This window comes from Musa acuminata, chromosome BXJ1-7 (assembly GCF_036884655.1).
Source record: "Musa acuminata AAA Group cultivar baxijiao chromosome BXJ1-7, Cavendish_Baxijiao_AAA, whole genome shotgun sequence".
NCBI classification, from domain to species: Eukaryota; Viridiplantae; Streptophyta; class Magnoliopsida; order Zingiberales; family Musaceae; genus Musa; species Musa acuminata.
In genome coordinates, this window is record NC_088333.1 from 9186376 (window position 1) to 9201673 (window position 15298).

General features: G+C 43.7%; 4 protein-coding genes across 6 annotated transcripts; 2 read left to right on the forward strand and 2 right to left on the reverse strand.

Moving 5' to 3' along the window:
- Positions 1-1199: 1199 nt before the first annotated feature.
- Positions 1200-5057, reverse strand: LOC135678675 (alpha-1,3-arabinosyltransferase XAT3-like). Of its 3 annotated transcripts, none has more exons than XM_065191750.1 (7): positions 4840-5057; positions 4685-4759; positions 3130-3201; positions 2979-3044; positions 2837-2899; positions 2683-2748; positions 1200-2615 (listed from the first exon to the last, which is right to left on the reverse strand). In XM_065191750.1, exons 1-7 carry the CDS (start codon positions 4970-4972, stop codon positions 1435-1437), a joined length of 1656 nt encoding a protein of 551 aa, XP_065047822.1. In that variant the 5' UTR covers positions 4973-5057; the 3' UTR covers positions 1200-1434. The 3 variants fall into 3 exon arrangements, with proteins under 3 accessions (XP_065047822.1, XP_065047821.1, XP_065047820.1); XM_065191749.1 differs by having other exon boundaries at positions 2837-2893; positions 3130-3210; XM_065191748.1 differs by having other exon boundaries at positions 3130-3210; positions 4840-5055.
- Positions 5058-7554: 2497 nt separating this feature from the next.
- On the forward strand, positions 7555-9644 carry LOC135678676 (alpha-1,3-arabinosyltransferase XAT2-like). The gene is made up of 3 exons (XM_065191751.1): positions 7555-8137; positions 8274-8348; positions 8434-9644. Exons 1-3 carry the CDS (start codon positions 8017-8019, stop codon positions 9618-9620), a joined length of 1383 nt encoding a protein of 460 aa, XP_065047823.1. The 5' UTR covers positions 7555-8016; the 3' UTR covers positions 9621-9644.
- Positions 9645-10456: 812 nt separating this feature from the next.
- Positions 10457-13252, forward strand: LOC135678677 (alpha-1,3-arabinosyltransferase XAT3-like). Its single transcript, XM_065191753.1, has 6 exons — positions 10457-10765; positions 10854-10889; positions 10972-11064; positions 11269-11361; positions 11486-11647; positions 11723-13252. The coding sequence occupies exons 1-6, from the start codon at positions 10621-10623 to the stop codon at positions 12892-12894; spliced, it is 1701 nt and encodes a 566-aa protein (XP_065047825.1). The 5' UTR covers positions 10457-10620; the 3' UTR covers positions 12895-13252.
- A 114-nt stretch (positions 13253-13366) lies between these two features.
- Positions 13367-14978, reverse strand: LOC103991458 (transcription factor bHLH162-like). Its single transcript, XM_009410932.3, has 3 exons — positions 14609-14978; positions 13864-14181; positions 13367-13695 (listed from the first exon to the last, which is right to left on the reverse strand). Exons 1-3 carry the CDS (start codon positions 14744-14746, stop codon positions 13627-13629), a joined length of 525 nt encoding a protein of 174 aa, XP_009409207.2. The 5' UTR covers positions 14747-14978; the 3' UTR covers positions 13367-13626.
- Between the last annotated feature and the right edge of the window lie 320 nt (positions 14979-15298).

Genomic DNA, 15298 nt, shown 5'->3' on the forward strand with positions numbered 1-15298 from the left:
TTTGATCCATGCCTTTGCTCCATTAGTCATTGCCTTTGCCCTTCGCCATCGCCCCTAATCACCTCTGCCTTTGCCATTGGTTATGTCCGCCTCCACCTTTGGTCGTGTCCACCTCTACCTTACTACTCCTATATCTCGTCAGCCATCACCTTTGCCCCACACATGATGGAGACAATATGGGAGGAGGTGCAACCTCGCCCATAATCCCTTCGTCAAGTTGACGATGAAAACAACGGGAATAATGAGGTAGGGATGACGAGTGGTGGGAGTTAGAGCAATGTGGGTAATGGGGTGGAAGTACAGGTGGCGAATGATAGAGACGATCGATGAAGCAAATACAAAGGATAAATTCATCTTTTAGAAAATAAGATATACTCTGTATAATTTTTTCAAAACTAAAGATACTCAAATATTTATATAATATTTATTAACTTGTCGATGTAAGAAAGTAAATACTTATTTGGTTCGCGCATCAAATAAAAATCAATTGGTGTGAGAGAAAAAATGTTAAGACTTATAAATAAATTGGGTCATGTATAAGTTTTTAGAATTATTGACGACTTTATCAAAACCTTACATCATTTCATTAATTTTTATCAATATTTTTTTAACTTAATTAATCATGATAAAATTATAGATAATACATTATTAAATTATTTAAATATATTTATGTAATACTTACTTAATTATTAATATTGATATAAGCAAGCGAACCCAACCTTATATAAAAATATTTTGTTATACATTAAAAAAATATAAGTAGATACATCATAAATCCAACTCAATTGCACAAAATAATTGATTCGACCAATCAATTATTTTGATTCAGAAAAAAATAACCAGTTAAATCCAATTCATTATAATTTCTTTTTATCACTTTCCAAACCAAATCGGTCAGTCCTTTATTTTTTTCCGAATCAAAAAAGCCTAATCTTATTAGATTATGCGTCAATCCAGTATATATAATCCAACTCCTATTCTTACCAACGTGAGCTATTCTCTTATGCAATCCATTTTTGTTTTTCTTAGCGTTTAGAAAATAGTTATTCAAGCAATTTAGTTTCCACCCATCGTTCAATCTGATGATTTCTTCTATTTCTTTCTTCTCGATCTCTCAAGCAAGTTTCATCTCGGATTTGCATCTAAGAATGGTAAGCGCTGATGTTGCTAGCATTTCAACCACAGGGAGAAATCTACTGTTCAAAGTTGACAGTACATCAAACACATTTTGCATTTAGTGTTCTTCTTACAAGTTTTTCTCATGGATGGACTGTAAAATAAAAAGAAAAAAATATCAGTCTCTTATACTTCCCATTAATGGGTTTGTTCGTTCTAATCGACTACATTCTTCGAGTGGAGCCAAGAAATCAATCAATACGAGAAATATAGGAGAAAGACGAAGTATAGGCAGCATCCTCAAGCAATCTCTCACTCTTAATATTTGACGTGAGAGTGAAGAACTTCCGATAGCACACTCCTAAACCTACGCACATCGATCTTTACCTTCTGCTGGTTCAAAAATATATCCCAGAAAGGATAGAACCCTTGTTTGTTCAGAATGGAGAGAGGGTCTCTGAAAACTGCATGATCTCTTGGGTACTGTTCGATCAGGGAGCTCTCCTCGTCTGCGATCACGTAGTCCACATACCTTATTCCCATGTCTGGGGCTGGATCAGCGAAGATGTACCTGCATCCCACCTTCAAATTACAGCAAGGAACTATTTGGATCAGTGTGGCGTTAGTGGGAAGGAAGACCATGTTGGTGAGCCCGGCGCCATGAACCCCTATCAGCACATCCACGGAGTTCACGGTCTGTGCAAAGCTGGAAAGGTTCTTCGCGTCCTCGGGCCCAGCTGTGATCAACTCGAAGCCAAGTCCTTCCACCATTCCTATCACTTCCCTTTCGTTGACGAAGGACCGTGGCCCTTTCCGGAGAATAAGCAGTAACCTCGGTTTGATCCTCGCCTGCTGGTCGATTCCCGTGCTGTATCTTCTCTCCAGTGAGAAACACGTCCTCAGGAATTCTCTGAAGTCGTTCATGGAGATCCAGTTTGGAGACCTGGAGGCATCGATGCCCAGCTCCTTGTGGCTCATCAGACCCACTTGCGCATGGGGAAAGCAATGCACTCGATCGTCTGTGTCCATGTCGATGGCTGGGTAATGCGACAGGCGCCTCAAGATCGGCTGATACTTGTCGAAGAACTGGTTGTTGAGGTCGGTGACGACGAACTGGACCTCGCCGTCGAATCGCCGGACGGTCATGAAGAGGGGAACGATCACGTCGGTGAAGTCGTGGAAGTAGTTGCCGACGAATCCTCCGGTGGAGAAGAATACGGCAGGGACGCTGTGGTTTACCGTGCAGAGAGGGGATTGCTGGGGATCAGCTGCTGTCGTCACGGTGAGCTCCTTGATAAACTCCATCGTTGATTCCCACTTCCTCGTGTATGGTTTGATCTTCCATGTCGTGTTCTCCGTTGGAGTTCGATCGGTCGGTGGCGAAGCTAACATGATGGTGGATGACCTGCCAAGAACTCTGATATCACCATCCATCCAACACGTATCGGATCGGTCATTCGTGAAGTCACACACCACTCTGCTTGCGTCGATCGGACTATCTGCGTTGGAGTATTATACAGAACGATGATTGATGATATGCAGGTAAAACATTATAGATTCAAGTACCTGTGTTTGGCACGTTTTCATGTTGCTTTCCTTCGTACTGAAGTTGCAGTACCACGGTTCGATCGCCTGCAAAGAACAACTTGGCAAGCTTATTCTTTACCCCTGTAGATCTTTGAGGAATCAGCAAATTATGTACCGAGAAGTTTGCACCGACCTGTTGCTGATTCATTCTGTTGTTCCATCCGTGAAGAATGCAAAATTGCTACCGCATCTGCAGCTGATGCACCATAAACAGAGTTAGCTGACATGACAAGCGATGCATGGCTTATTGAGTGCCATAAATCTTCCCTTATTACCTGCATTTGAGTCACTTCCTTCTTGTTTTCCCTTCCACGGCTGTGGGAGTACCACTGTTTGTTTACCTGCAATCCAACACCAGGTTCTACTGAGCAGGAGCTTTACCTCGTGGTGGAGAGATGGTGATACATAGCAAGACACCAAGCTCACCTGATTCAAGCAACTCATCTTCGATGGACACATCGCTTACTTCTGCTTCCTCGAATGAAAAAGGTCGACTTGCTGTTCCAACTGTATCAGGTGCATCATGACAGAGTAAGAATACATTAATGGAATTCAATGGTCGTGCAAAGAAGCTGCTAAAACTTGTAATCTTTTCTTCAAATCTGATTTGGAATCGATTGATTGTCTTTTAATGCTATTGCTATCGTCCTCTCTTGGAACAGTACATGTAATATTTGTTTTCTGCAATGCAAAATTGTTACGGAAATTACGAAGGAATCCATGATTAAGAAGACTTGTCACTCCATCTCTGCCTCGCCAAATAAGAAACCCAAATTATTCCTGTTCTGATTGCAGCTAAAGATCCAATTTGATCCAAGTTGGAGCCTGAAAACAAGCTGTTTGTGCCTTTGATTAATCCCTTTTTTGGGCATCAATACTTGGAAGTTTTGCGAGCAATACAATTCAAGAGTTCTAATCGCTCGCATTGGCCTCTTCTTGGAAGGGACTTGATCTGCATCAGTGAAAGGATAGCATGGAGAGTAATCTAACAACTGTGGTAGGCCTTGCTACAAAATAGATGAACTTGGTGGAACAACTAGAATTGGACATCTCGTTCTTCTTGAATGACTGAATCATCGCCAAAAGAACATGCACAAGACAGCAGGTTATTTGGCATATATCCTTAGAAGACATAGCAAAGCAAAAGCCCTGTTCTAAAATCTCTAAAGCTAGCTGGACAGTGTGAGATTTCATTTCTTTTGCCTTGCCTCTTCTCAAAGGAACACCAAAGTTGCATCAATTTCTTGACTCCTTTACGAAAGAGGCCCCTTTTCTGCAACAAGAAATGTTTCTCGAGCAGAGGAAGCCATCCTTGGCATTTTTTGATTGGCATTCCCTCCTTGGATCTCTGTTTAATCCTCTAAAAGTTTCATTTGGAGTTTTCCCTTCTAATCCTTTGCTTAAGACAAGAACTACATCTCTGGAGGCTGTTCTTACATAGAGAGAGGGAGAGATAGGACCATAGGAATCTCTACCAAACTTGTAGAGACCAAAAATGTGCTGTTCTGTTCTCTTTTTTTCTCTTTTGCCTTTTGTTTTTGGTGGCATCTCTGATCCAAATGGCAAATGGACCTGCATGTCAACCATGCGGCAAATGACTTGCCACCAACATGTAATAGCGACAACTTAACCATCATACTCAAAACACAGCAACTACGGACTCGCTTAGCATTAAGATCATAACAATGTTTGCTCTGTTCTATACGTGTAATGATTCGTGGAGCATCTCAGAACCATGAACCACGAGCAACATGCTTGTAGGAGCTATTTCCCTTTCGCTAGGATGTTGATTGATGAAAAACACAAGGGAAGCTTAGCATCTCAACTCTCTCTCTCTCTCTCAAAGAAAGAAGGCATTTTCTTTCTTTCTTTCAAGATGGTGTGTTTCAAAAGCATAGTTGGGTTTCTGCTTGGCTACTGGTTAACAATAATGGATGATTCAAATCTCACGGAGATGATGAAGAAAACAGTAATGTCTAACCTTGTCGTTCTGCGTTGGATTCCTCCACAGCTTCAGGGAAAGACACATTGGTTTCGATGAACAGTCGTAAACTTACTGCAAATAAAAAGATTTGCCATGTCTTCGATGAAGCATCAATCCAATCCCGAGAAGAAACATTAGACGATGGGACTTACATGTGCTGACGCTGTTGGAAGTGGATCTGATGAGGCATACAAGGACCACGGTCATGAGAAGGCATCCGCAGAGGGCAGCGCAGCTGAGCCTCCTCGGTTTGACATGGCCGGAGCTATCGGTGCTGGACTTCATGCCTACTTCTTACTCCAAACTCTCTCTCTCTCTCTCTCTCTGCTTTATATAGAAAACCTCTCCCTATAAATTGATATATACTTCGCGTGTCATTACATCTAATGGCTTTACCCATTGTCACAATGAATTAATCTGTGTCTAAAAATAGAGAATTGAAGCCGACGGTGGTGCGACTGAATCAACTATTGGAGAAAAAGAAAGGCTACCAGATGATGATTGATGAGAACGAAAACAAAATTAGAGAGGAATACCCCAATGAGTACAATGTCACATACAGAGATGTTAACTGCGTACCTATTGCTTAAAGAACTCAGCGTGTGCGGCCAAAGAAGATGGCATCATCTACGTGGGGAGATATGAATCCCATAAAATAGAGAGCATCTGCAACTTAACTTTTGATTGTTATGGAGTCCATCAAAGATGTCCAAAACTAGCATTGCTGTGTTCATTGCAAGAACCTTAAAAGAAGAATTGAAGCTCATGTTGGTAACAAAGCTCAGGAGCTCCTAAACTAGAAGACTCAAATTTCTAATAATGTCCAATAATAAGAAATTCTAATATCATTTTTCTTACAATAAGATCTATGTCGGGTGACAAGAACCCTTCGGCTCCTAAATCAAAAGACTCGGTTTGATTTTGACTAATGGATGCACTTCATTGCATTTTGTCTTGTTTTACCAACTTTGCAGACACACATTTCAAAATTGGGTGGGAGGATTCTTATGGTATCAATGTGTCGGTCATAAGATTCTCTGATTACAAGCTATAAGCGAGTTGTTTGTGTTTCGTGATTATTTTCTTTAGTAGATCACAACAATTGCATGATGAATCAAAAGCATTATAGTAAATGTCATCGATAAATAATTAAGTAATGGCCTATCAGTTTATTAAATCTTATAATTTAAGTTATACGAGTGATTTTGTGGGGTTTGAATGTTGGAATGATGATTATTCTTGCCCTCTCTCCAAACGTCATGGCTATGGAGCTATTTGTTCTTTTTAGTTCATTTGTATTTTTTATCTTTCATATCGTCAGTGAGAGTAGTGGTAATTGAGAATAAGAAGTATTAGTTTTCATCGTTATAATTACGGAGCAAAATCAAGTGATGTCATACTAAGAGTTATCTCATTCCAAACTCTCCTTTTAATGTATTGATCTCTTTACTCGTTTGATTTTGAAACACTTTATTCATTAATCATAGTTAATATAAAATAACTTATAGATATAATGGCTAGAAATGTCTTATTAAGTATTTTGTTAATTTGACACATAAGTCAAACCATCTTTCAACGATAATATTCACTCGAAATTGACTTTGCGACAGTTCCATGATGCCAGCATAACTCTAATCGAAAAAAGAGGCAAAGTCAAATATTATCATTTTCATCTTTATTATGGTTACAATACGAAAGATTATCATGATACGAAGGAACAAATTGAAGAACTTATACGACGAGGGCACCTCGGATAATTCATTCGAAAATATGAGGAGTAGTCACCATGACCTCAGGGGTCAATCGAAAGACAAATAGACATCATTGTTGATGGCCTAGCCTCCAGAAATAGCATAACACCCTTGATTAGTCAATGATGAGTGTATTATTATTAATTTTAGCTTAAATATTTTAATCAGTGATTTAGATCAAATGTAGTTGATAAGCTAGTTAGCCTAGCTCCCATGTAACCAAAAGGAGTTCCGATAATGTTACCTTATGGTTGTCTCCTTATCAAGAAAGTTTGATCCAAGACACTACTTGTAGACTCAAGAAATAATTTATTATTTGATATTTGCTCAATAATAACCGATAATTTTATGTAATAGATGCGTATGTTAATTCCCTAATAAACTCTGATGCTTATATCTTTAGGCCTCTAAATCCTCGGACTCCATTAGCTTTTAATTATTATGGGTGTTTGTAAGTATATCTTTGATATAATTTGTATATGATTTATTGTTGAATCCTCTCGATCTCTCAATATCAGATTTACGATAAGCTCAAACGTTGGACTTCCAATTGGTTCTGAGTTTCTAATGCATCGGACAATCAAAATTTATAGAAACAAATATAAATTATAAAGTATACAAAATGTAACATATCAATATAACGATTACAATGAGAAAATGTCTCAATTGGGCCTCCGTGTTCGGATGAGCGCAGCCCAAAGAACAACATGCTTGCTTTCTTATGACGCCAAACGTCACGTACTCAGGCAAAGGGACGAGAGCCGTGACTTGATTCGAAGCTGTGTCCGAGTCCCGCCAGTTCAATCCTGTGTCAATTTGTGGGTCATTCGAGAAAGACATGACCTGGTCATCTCTCATCGTCTCTCTCTCTCTCTCTGGACAATCGAAGGGTTGAGAAATGGTCATCACCAACTCTGTACTGCTACTCGGACGACTTTCCAAGAATCGTGCTTGGGTGAACCTTGAATTTTATTGCGTGCGACTTCCAAAGATCATACGTAATAATGAATGGCTTATGACAGTGTCCTCTCTCTCTCTCTCACAGTCTGGTGAAGATGATCCAAACCAGTTGATCTATTAATAAAGCACTCTGCTGCATTGTTGGTAGGAATCTCTTAAACTGGGATTCCACCAACTTCGACTTCCATGTGATGCCTAAGATGCTCGACTCTTGGTTCTTTCTTTTCGGGAACATTTACATGTTCAGCATGATCGCTGCACAGTTGCATACTGAATTCCTTATGCTACCTTCTCTGTTCATGAATAAGAATTTTCCAAGTCAACTCGAAGAAAAGGTCTACAGATGCCATTCATTTAGCATCAACAACTTGGATCTACAAGCAAGTCCTGCTCGCACCAATCAACTGCAAGTGCACACCATAAGAAAAGTCTGCACAACCGATGGGGATTATAATAGTAGCCACTTGCCAGCAGCTTCCTCAAGAGGAGTTGCCGGGCTGCAGATCTCTATTCCACGCTGAGGTCGCCGAAGACGAACAGAGCCTGTGATCGAAGCCTGGTTTTGGTGTGGTTCTTCCTGATTCGGATGATCGTTGAAGCCTGAGAGACACCACCAAGATGGGAAATCCGACGAGCCATGTCAGGCGTAGCCTCAGCTGGGGTGTGATCGTAGGATGTTTTTTGCTCTCCATGATCCTTCTGGTGTTGACTACAAGCTACGCTGCATCTTTTCCCGGTTGTGAGTTCCTCTGTCTTGTGTTCCGTTTTGCTTGGTGGATGAGAAGCTAGAGTTTTATCCTGTTCTGTTTTGCTTGGTTTAATCCATTAACCTCTGCTGGAGCTGATGATGTCCCTAATCTTGAATGGTTCTGCAGTTGGCCTTTCACTGTCTGGTAATTCCGCTTCTGCTGGTGCTAAGACAGAGCAAAAGCTCACTTCTGATCATCCAGGTAATCTGGTCGTCTGAAACTTTTTTTAGCTCTCGAATCATTGTCGGACGACGAGTACGCAAAAGGTTTTGGGCGAAACGTGCAGATGCAAAGATCAAAACTGGCGAGAAGCTCCAGAGAAAGCCCCTGTGCGATCTAACACAGAGAAGAGCAGATATCTGCGACATGGAGGGCGACATCAGGGTCCATGGAAACTCCTCCTCCGTGCTCTTCGTTACCTCCTCGGGATTGCAGGAATCTTATCGGATACAGCCTCATCCTCGGAAAGGAGACCATGCTGCCTTGGCTACCGTGACGGAAGTGACGGTGAGATCTACCACCGCGGAAGAGGCACCTAAATGCACAACAAAGAGCCGAGTCCCAGCGGTCATCTTCTCCAACGGCGGCTACATGTTTAACTTCTTCCACGACATCAGCGATGCGCTGATCCCTCTCTACATTACGTCTCACCGGTTCGATGGCGAGGTCCAGTTTCTGATCCGGGACATGCTCCCATGGTGGGTCGAGAAGTTCCAACCACTACTGAAGGGGCTCTCACGCTACGACATCATCGACCTCAACCGAGACCATGAAGTCCGATGCTACTCCCATGTCATTGTGGGGATCATGTTCCACGCTGACCTGTACATCGATCCCACAAAGTCCGGTGGGCTCACGATGCTGGACTACGGAGCGTACCTGAGGAAATCCCTTGGACTGAAGCGTGAGACCGCAATCAAGCTTGCAAATCCAGACGAGGAGAAGAAACCCAGAGTGCTGATCGTCAACAGGAAGGGAACGAGAAGGTTCACCAACGTGGACGAGATCGCGCGGATGGTGGAGATGTCAGGCTTCCAGGCGGTGGTGTCAGAGGTGCACGAGAACAAGAGTCTGGCGGAGTTCGCGCAGGTGGTGAACTCGTGCGACGTGCTGTTGGGCCTGCATGGCGCCGGGATGACCAATCTCATCTTCCTCCCCACCAACGGGATACTGATTCAGATCGTGCCACTGGGCAGAATGGAGGACGTGTGCTGGATAAACTACGGAGCTCCGGCGGTGCGGGTGAAGCTGCATTACCTGCAGTACAGCATCAGAGCACCAGAGAGCAATCTGATCGACCAGTTTCCCAAAGATGATCCTGTGATTTTGGACCCCAAAGCCGTCTTCGAGAAGCAGGGGTCGGCACGGTGGGTGTCCTTGTACATGCATCGGCAGACCGTGAAGCTTGATGTGGAGAGGTTTAGGAGTGTTCTGTGGCATGCCCGTGAGATCTTTCGCCAACCCTGGAATTAAATCCAAACAACCTTTTCAGTCTTACTTTTCTTAAGAGGATGGATTAGTAGATAAGATTTGGATTTCCTAATACAGAAATTGTCTTCTTCACGATAAAACACACACAAAATGAGAACAAGAGAGAAGTATAATTGTCCTCAAACGAGTGAGTATTACTCAATTAGATACGTTCGATTCTAGTTGTTGGGCCGTCTTTGTCGGGCCAATTCGCCGACTCAGATCTCATTGGTGACGGAGCCGTCGCCCGGCTTTGGGATTCCAAATCAAACGGATGGAGCGCAAACCAGCATAGATGACAGCTAAGCGGTGACATGGGTCCACACAACTTTAAGTTAAACATATGTGACATGTTCGTATGGTGGGGTCGATTTCCTACCTACCTATCTTGATTTCAAGGTCGCCAGATTAGTTGGAAGGAGAAGCAGGAACACAACACGGCTGTCTACAGGTGGTTTAACCATGGCATCGAAGGCATGTGAAGGCCAAGCACGAGTCCATGTCTTCTCCTCAACAGACTTGTTACCGTGTACATGTTACACCTACACTGGCCCACTTCACGAGGCTGCGGGTCCCATTCGTGCAGAGGGCTGATAACGACGCGGAAGCAGAAAGCGAGGGCGTGGGCTATTCAATTACGCAATAATGTATGTGGTCCTCCGCACGCACCGTTCGTACAAATAAATGCCGACTTTCGAACTCATCTCGCAATATTTTCTCCTCCTTTTTCTAAATTAAAAAATAATTCCTGACTGACGGCAAAAAAATAATAATAATAATTTCCGTATTTTTTTTTATAGAGAATTCGCCCAACAAAAGTAATTGAGAAGGGAGTCCAAATCGGTGTCCCGAAGTTGGTCGAAGGCAACGACCGAACTCTTCCCTCTGCCGGAGAGCCTCAACTCAACCGAAGAAGAGAAGGTGCTGCTGCAGTCTAGGCTGGCAACCACCGCTCTTCTTCGTCGTAAGAGAAGCCTGCTCATCTTGCCTGGGAACAGAGTTGATGCCGATGGGTTCCAAACCGAGGTCGGTTCGGAACGCCAACCAGTCGCGAAGATTCAGATTCGTGCTTCTCATCGTCGGATGCCTTGTGGTCACCATGACCTTCTTGGTGGTGTCTAAGCCTCAGACACTCTTTCTTTCCAACAGTAAGCCACCACTCTTCGCCTTTGTTTATGTCCCGTTCCCAAATCCTTGTTTTTGAGCACTTCATCTATGTTTTATCTGCCGTCGCAGTCGGTCTCGGCCCATCGTTGCTTCCTCCGCAGTCGGGTAGGTCTCAGATCTTGCATCCATCGATTGCTGCATGTTTCTTGCGAACGCTCTTTTTAGCTCTGACTAGGCCTTTCTTCAGATCACGATGCGGTGAATGGCGATGACCGTGGGATACAGGGGAGTCACTCAGCTCCTGTAGGAAAGGAAGATGCACAAAGTTCTCAGGTATTAGGTAATCTATCTACTCATTCCTTCTGTTTGTTCGTAGAATTGAAGCTTATCGACTTGATCTTCCATGAAAGAGAAAAAAGGAGAATCTTTTTATCGATGGAAAGTAGTTTTTTTAGCTTGGATTTAGTCAATTCTGTGTGCTTAGCTGAGAAAAGGCAATTGGTTCTATATAAAGTGGAAGCTGACAGTGTTCCTCGTGTTGCAGAAAGCAACAAGGAGAAAGCAGAGGGAGGAGAAAAGAATGTGATTGTTGTTGATTCAACTCCGAATGAAGAGACGAACATCCACAAACTACAAGGTATGAGCATGATTTATTAATGTCGACTGTAGTAATCTCAAGCAACTGGATCTAAATCTGCCGACAATCTACTGGATCAGATGAAAACATTCGATGCATGTAACCTTCCACTCTTATGTTACAGAGACCAAAACCGAGACAGAGGAGAATGGCATGAGTATAACTTCAGATGATCCTAGCTCGAATCAACAAGAGACGCATGATAGACTCGCACTGCCAACCATTTCGAACTACACCATTAATGATCGCACTCAGGGAGATGGCACGGTTGTTCTTGAGCACTCAGGTAAGTCGATTGGATCCCTCTATTTATTCTGCTCTTGGTTCCAGTGAGTTGCTGATTCTTTTTCACCGTACGAAGATGGAGGCGAGCAGATTCAAACTCCTGAGAGGAAGCCATTATGTGATGATTCAGACCGACGAACAGATGTCTGCGAAATGTATGGTGATGTTAGGATTCCGGGGAACTCCTCATCTATCATATTCGTGGAAGCATCGAAAACAGAGCAGAAAGAACTGTGGCAGATTCATCCTTATCCTCGCAAGGGGGACGAGGCTTGCTTTAAAGGTGTCAGAGAACTCGCGGTCGAAGCAGGCAGTGAGGCCCCTCTATGCACCGTCAACCACGATGCTCCGGCCATCGTGTTCTCCACTGGCGGATATGCCGGTAGCCTCTTCCATGACTTCAGCGACCTGCTCGTTCCCCTCTTCCTGACCGCTCGTCCATTCGACGGAGAGGTTCAGTTCGTGGTGACCGACTTCAAGAACTGGTGGATCACCAAGTACCTTCCCGTGCTCCAGAAGCTGTCCAAGTATCCGGCGATCGACTTCGACAAGGACAAAGAAGTACACTGCTTCAAGCAGGTGAAGGTAGGTCTTCGAGCTCACAATGAGTTCCACATCGACCCTGCGAGAGCTCCCAATGGCTACACCATGCTCGACTTCACTAAGCTCACGAGGAGCGCCTTCTCGTTGGCGAGAGAAACACTGGTTAACATCGAAGATCTTTCCGTCAGGAAGCCGAAGCTGTTGATCATTGCGAGGAAGCAGTCACGAGCATTCACGAACATCAATGAGATAGTTGAAATGGCAGAGGGGTTGGGTTACGAGGTGGTCGTCGAAGAAGCGGATCCAGGATCTGACATAGCTCGGATGGCAGGGATCGTGAACTCCTGCGACGTGATGATGGGCGTGCATGGCTCCGGTCTCACCCAAATGGTCTTCCTGCCGCTTAGTGCCACCCTAATACAGATCGTTCCATGGGGTGGGTTGGAAGGGAAGGCGATGCTGGATTACGGGAACCCTGCCATGGAAATGGGGCTCCACTATGTGCAGTACAGTATCACCATCGATGAGAGCAGCCTGACGGAGCAATTTCCAAGAGACCACCCTGTGTTCACGGACCCCATGTCCTTCCACAGTCGCGGGTTTCAGGTGCTGAGGTCTACGTTCATGGATAACCAGAATGTGAAGCTGGATGTCAACAAGTTCAGAGATGTTCTATGGAAAGCACTCGAGCATCTAATCCAGTAGCAGCCATTTGCTCATCTTCAAGTTCTTTACGTCAGTCATGTTCATCTACTCCCCATTAGCAGAGTGGAGAGCTTCTTCTTCCTCCAGCCAGTTCTTTCTTCAGTCGGTTTTGTCCTACCTCTGGTGAAGGTCGAGAACAGAAGAAGATGATTTCTAATGCGTGCACCTCGCCTGAATTGGTGTCTCAGATCAGTTTAACGTACTCGACCATGAAGATGATTTCTACTGCCCAATTCTTCTGCAATCAAATCTCTGATGATATATATAGAGGTTAGAATAAGAGCGTGCATCTATAGTCTGTGTGCAGGAGAGTAAGTTAATTAAAGTTTGAGTTGGCTACATCTCATTCTTCCCCGAATGATTTCTGTTTTCACTTCGATGATGTGATCATCCATAATTTAAATAATCAGATCAATTCTATGGGAGAAAATAGTGGTTGATTCACAAAGTTTAATTTTTGACAGCATCCTCATTCATCTCATCGCTGATATGTTTCGGATTCGAATCCATATAAGAGATACATCCAGTTTTTGTTACTCTAAGCTCAAAGCTGGAAGTGTCAACCGCCAGAAGCTCCTCCCTGTTCTTCCATGGACCAATTTACATAGTCCTCTTTACCTCAATTTCAAGCACCACCACCTCCAGCATCAAGCAACACAAGAGTTCTCTCCGGTGTGTATTTTCTCCACATCTGCCAATAGACAATGATGCTCCACCAAATCCATGAGATGCTTACTGAACCAAATCCTTCAATCTCTCGGACACTCTCGATGCCTCCAAGCCAATTCTGGAGCTAAAAGCCTGCAGAAGACACCGACTTGTAGTCATCTTCACATCCCCGAGTTCGATACCAAGTGAAACCTTTCGATTGTTAGATTATGGAGTATGGGCTGTCTTAATTAGTTTGAGCCATCCACAGAATTTGCTAGCTACTAAAAAGCAAGGAAAGAAAAGAAGGGTTATGATTACCTTTGAATGTATTGTGTGGAAGATCTTGTCGCCCACAGTTGAGAAGCTAGCATTAACAACGTCTGCACCCTCTTCCTCAAGAACATTGATCACTTCATGGAACATGAATCTCTTACTCACCCTACTTATCAGAAGAATCTCCAAGTCCATGTCCCGGTGCCTTACTTCGAGAATTGGCAGTTGAAATCCTACTGTCACACCATTTGTTTCCGTCATGGCCCAAGTGAGCCTTCTCTGCTTCAAGTTTTCAATCCTTTCCTCGAGTTTCTTGATGTAAGATGTGGCTTGATCCAGGCTATCATTCTGTGTCAGTCCGTTCTATAACATAGAGATAGGTTAGGATAGAGGTTTACTGAGGACGTTCTTAAAAGAGAAACAACTTCACAGTGCTATTCATCCCCTCCAAAAATGAAGGTGATTTTGAGTTCTTTCTAGCAAAACATTACGATTAATTTAAGAATACTCTAAATTGTTCATCTTTATGCTTTCCTCACTGGATTCAATTATTTTCAATTAATTTAGGAGTTCTTATCCTTGAAAAGTTTGTAGACATGAACAATTTAGAGGCCAATAACCACAAGATCTCATCTACCTGTGGAATCCTATAAAAGAACAGAGGAAAGAGCAAGAAAGAAAGAAGAAGAAAGAAAGGCGCTCTCATATCATAGGCCAAATCCAGGGAAAGCATCGAGTGCTGCAGAAAAGGAACAGTCCGAGAGCAGCTCAAAGAAGATGGTTACTCTACCTTTGAAGTGGTCCTGTGTTCTTTTGGGATGATCGAGGAGAGCTGGAGACACAAGCTCTTCATGTGCATTCTCCTATACTTCTCCACCGTCTTCCTCTCCATTCTGGAATCGGCTCTGCCACCTCTGCGCATCTTCATCTTCTCTTCCTCTTATATGTGTGTTGTATTCAACACTCTCTCAAGGTCCTTGCACGTACCGCTGCGGCTGCCGCATGACGACGCCTGGCAAATATAGAGCGAGCTCGCAGAAGAGTCGCGTCCTAAATTTGCTCGATCAGCAACCATCGGCTGTTCCCCTCCACACTCTGGGAAGGAGGAAATAAAACCGTGGGCCGCTCGCGGTAATGGCAGGACGACCAGACAACGGTGACGTCCACGCGATAGAGAGAGTGAGAAATTGACCTTAAGGTGGCAAATTGAGGACGATAAAATGATTGACACTGAGACCTGCAACCCCAAATGGCCCAAACACCCATCTTAACGGCGCTACCACGCAGATGACACCCCGCAATGTTCGGAATCGAGTGGCTGGGGGGCAGCCGACGCTGCTTGTGTTGTCACTTCAGCTTACTGGTTTTTCGATGTGGACTCGAAGGCCTAATCGGAAAGCAGACGTATCGGCCACAAGTTCTCGTTTGCCGTCGTGTCTTTTGCCTACGCCGAACCACGCATTCACAACTGCACCAAATC

What these genes read in the sequence shown, in the direction of transcription:
- LOC135678677 (XM_065191753.1), top strand. Translation starts at nt 10,621, where the DNA reads ATGCCGATGGGTTCCAAACCGAGGTCGGTTCGGAACGCCAACCAGTCG. An exon ending in GTTGCTTCCTCCGCAGTCGG is followed by an intron (nt 10,890 to 10,971) that starts GTAGGTCTCAGA and finishes GCCTTTCTTCAG; the next exon opens with ATCACGATGCGGTGAATGGC. An exon ending in GGTTGTTCTTGAGCACTCAG is followed by an intron (nt 11,648 to 11,722) that starts GTAAGTCGATTG and finishes CACCGTACGAAG; the next exon opens with ATGGAGGCGAGCAGATTCAA.
- LOC103991458 (XM_009410932.3), bottom strand. Translation starts at nt 14,746, where the DNA reads ATGAAGATGCGCAGAGGTGGCAGAGCCGATTCCAGAATGGAGAGGAAG. An exon ending in AACACAGGACCACTTCAAAG is followed by an intron (nt 14,182 to 14,608) that starts GTAGAGTAACCA and finishes TCTATGTTATAG; the next exon opens with AACGGACTGACACAGAATGA. An exon ending in TCCACACAATACATTCAAAG is followed by an intron (nt 13,696 to 13,863) that starts GTAATCATAACC and finishes TGTCTTCTGCAG; the next exon opens with GCTTTTAGCTCCAGAATTGG.
- LOC135678676 (XM_065191751.1), top strand. Translation starts at nt 8,017, where the DNA reads ATGGGAAATCCGACGAGCCATGTCAGGCGTAGCCTCAGCTGGGGTGTG. An exon ending in CGCTGCATCTTTTCCCGGTT is followed by an intron (nt 8,138 to 8,273) that starts GTGAGTTCCTCT and finishes ATGGTTCTGCAG; the next exon opens with TTGGCCTTTCACTGTCTGGT. An exon ending in GCTCACTTCTGATCATCCAG is followed by an intron (nt 8,349 to 8,433) that starts GTAATCTGGTCG and finishes CGAAACGTGCAG; the next exon opens with ATGCAAAGATCAAAACTGGC.
- LOC135678675 (XM_065191748.1), bottom strand. Translation starts at nt 4,972, where the DNA reads ATGAAGTCCAGCACCGATAGCTCCGGCCATGTCAAACCGAGGAGGCTC. An exon ending in ATCCAACGCAGAACGACAAG is followed by an intron (nt 3,211 to 4,684) that starts GTTAGACATTAC and finishes CACCTGATACAG; the next exon opens with TTGGAACAGCAAGTCGACCT. An exon ending in TGAAAACGTGCCAAACACAG is followed by an intron (nt 2,616 to 2,682) that starts GTACTTGAATCT and finishes ACTCCAACGCAG; the next exon opens with ATAGTCCGATCGACGCAAGC.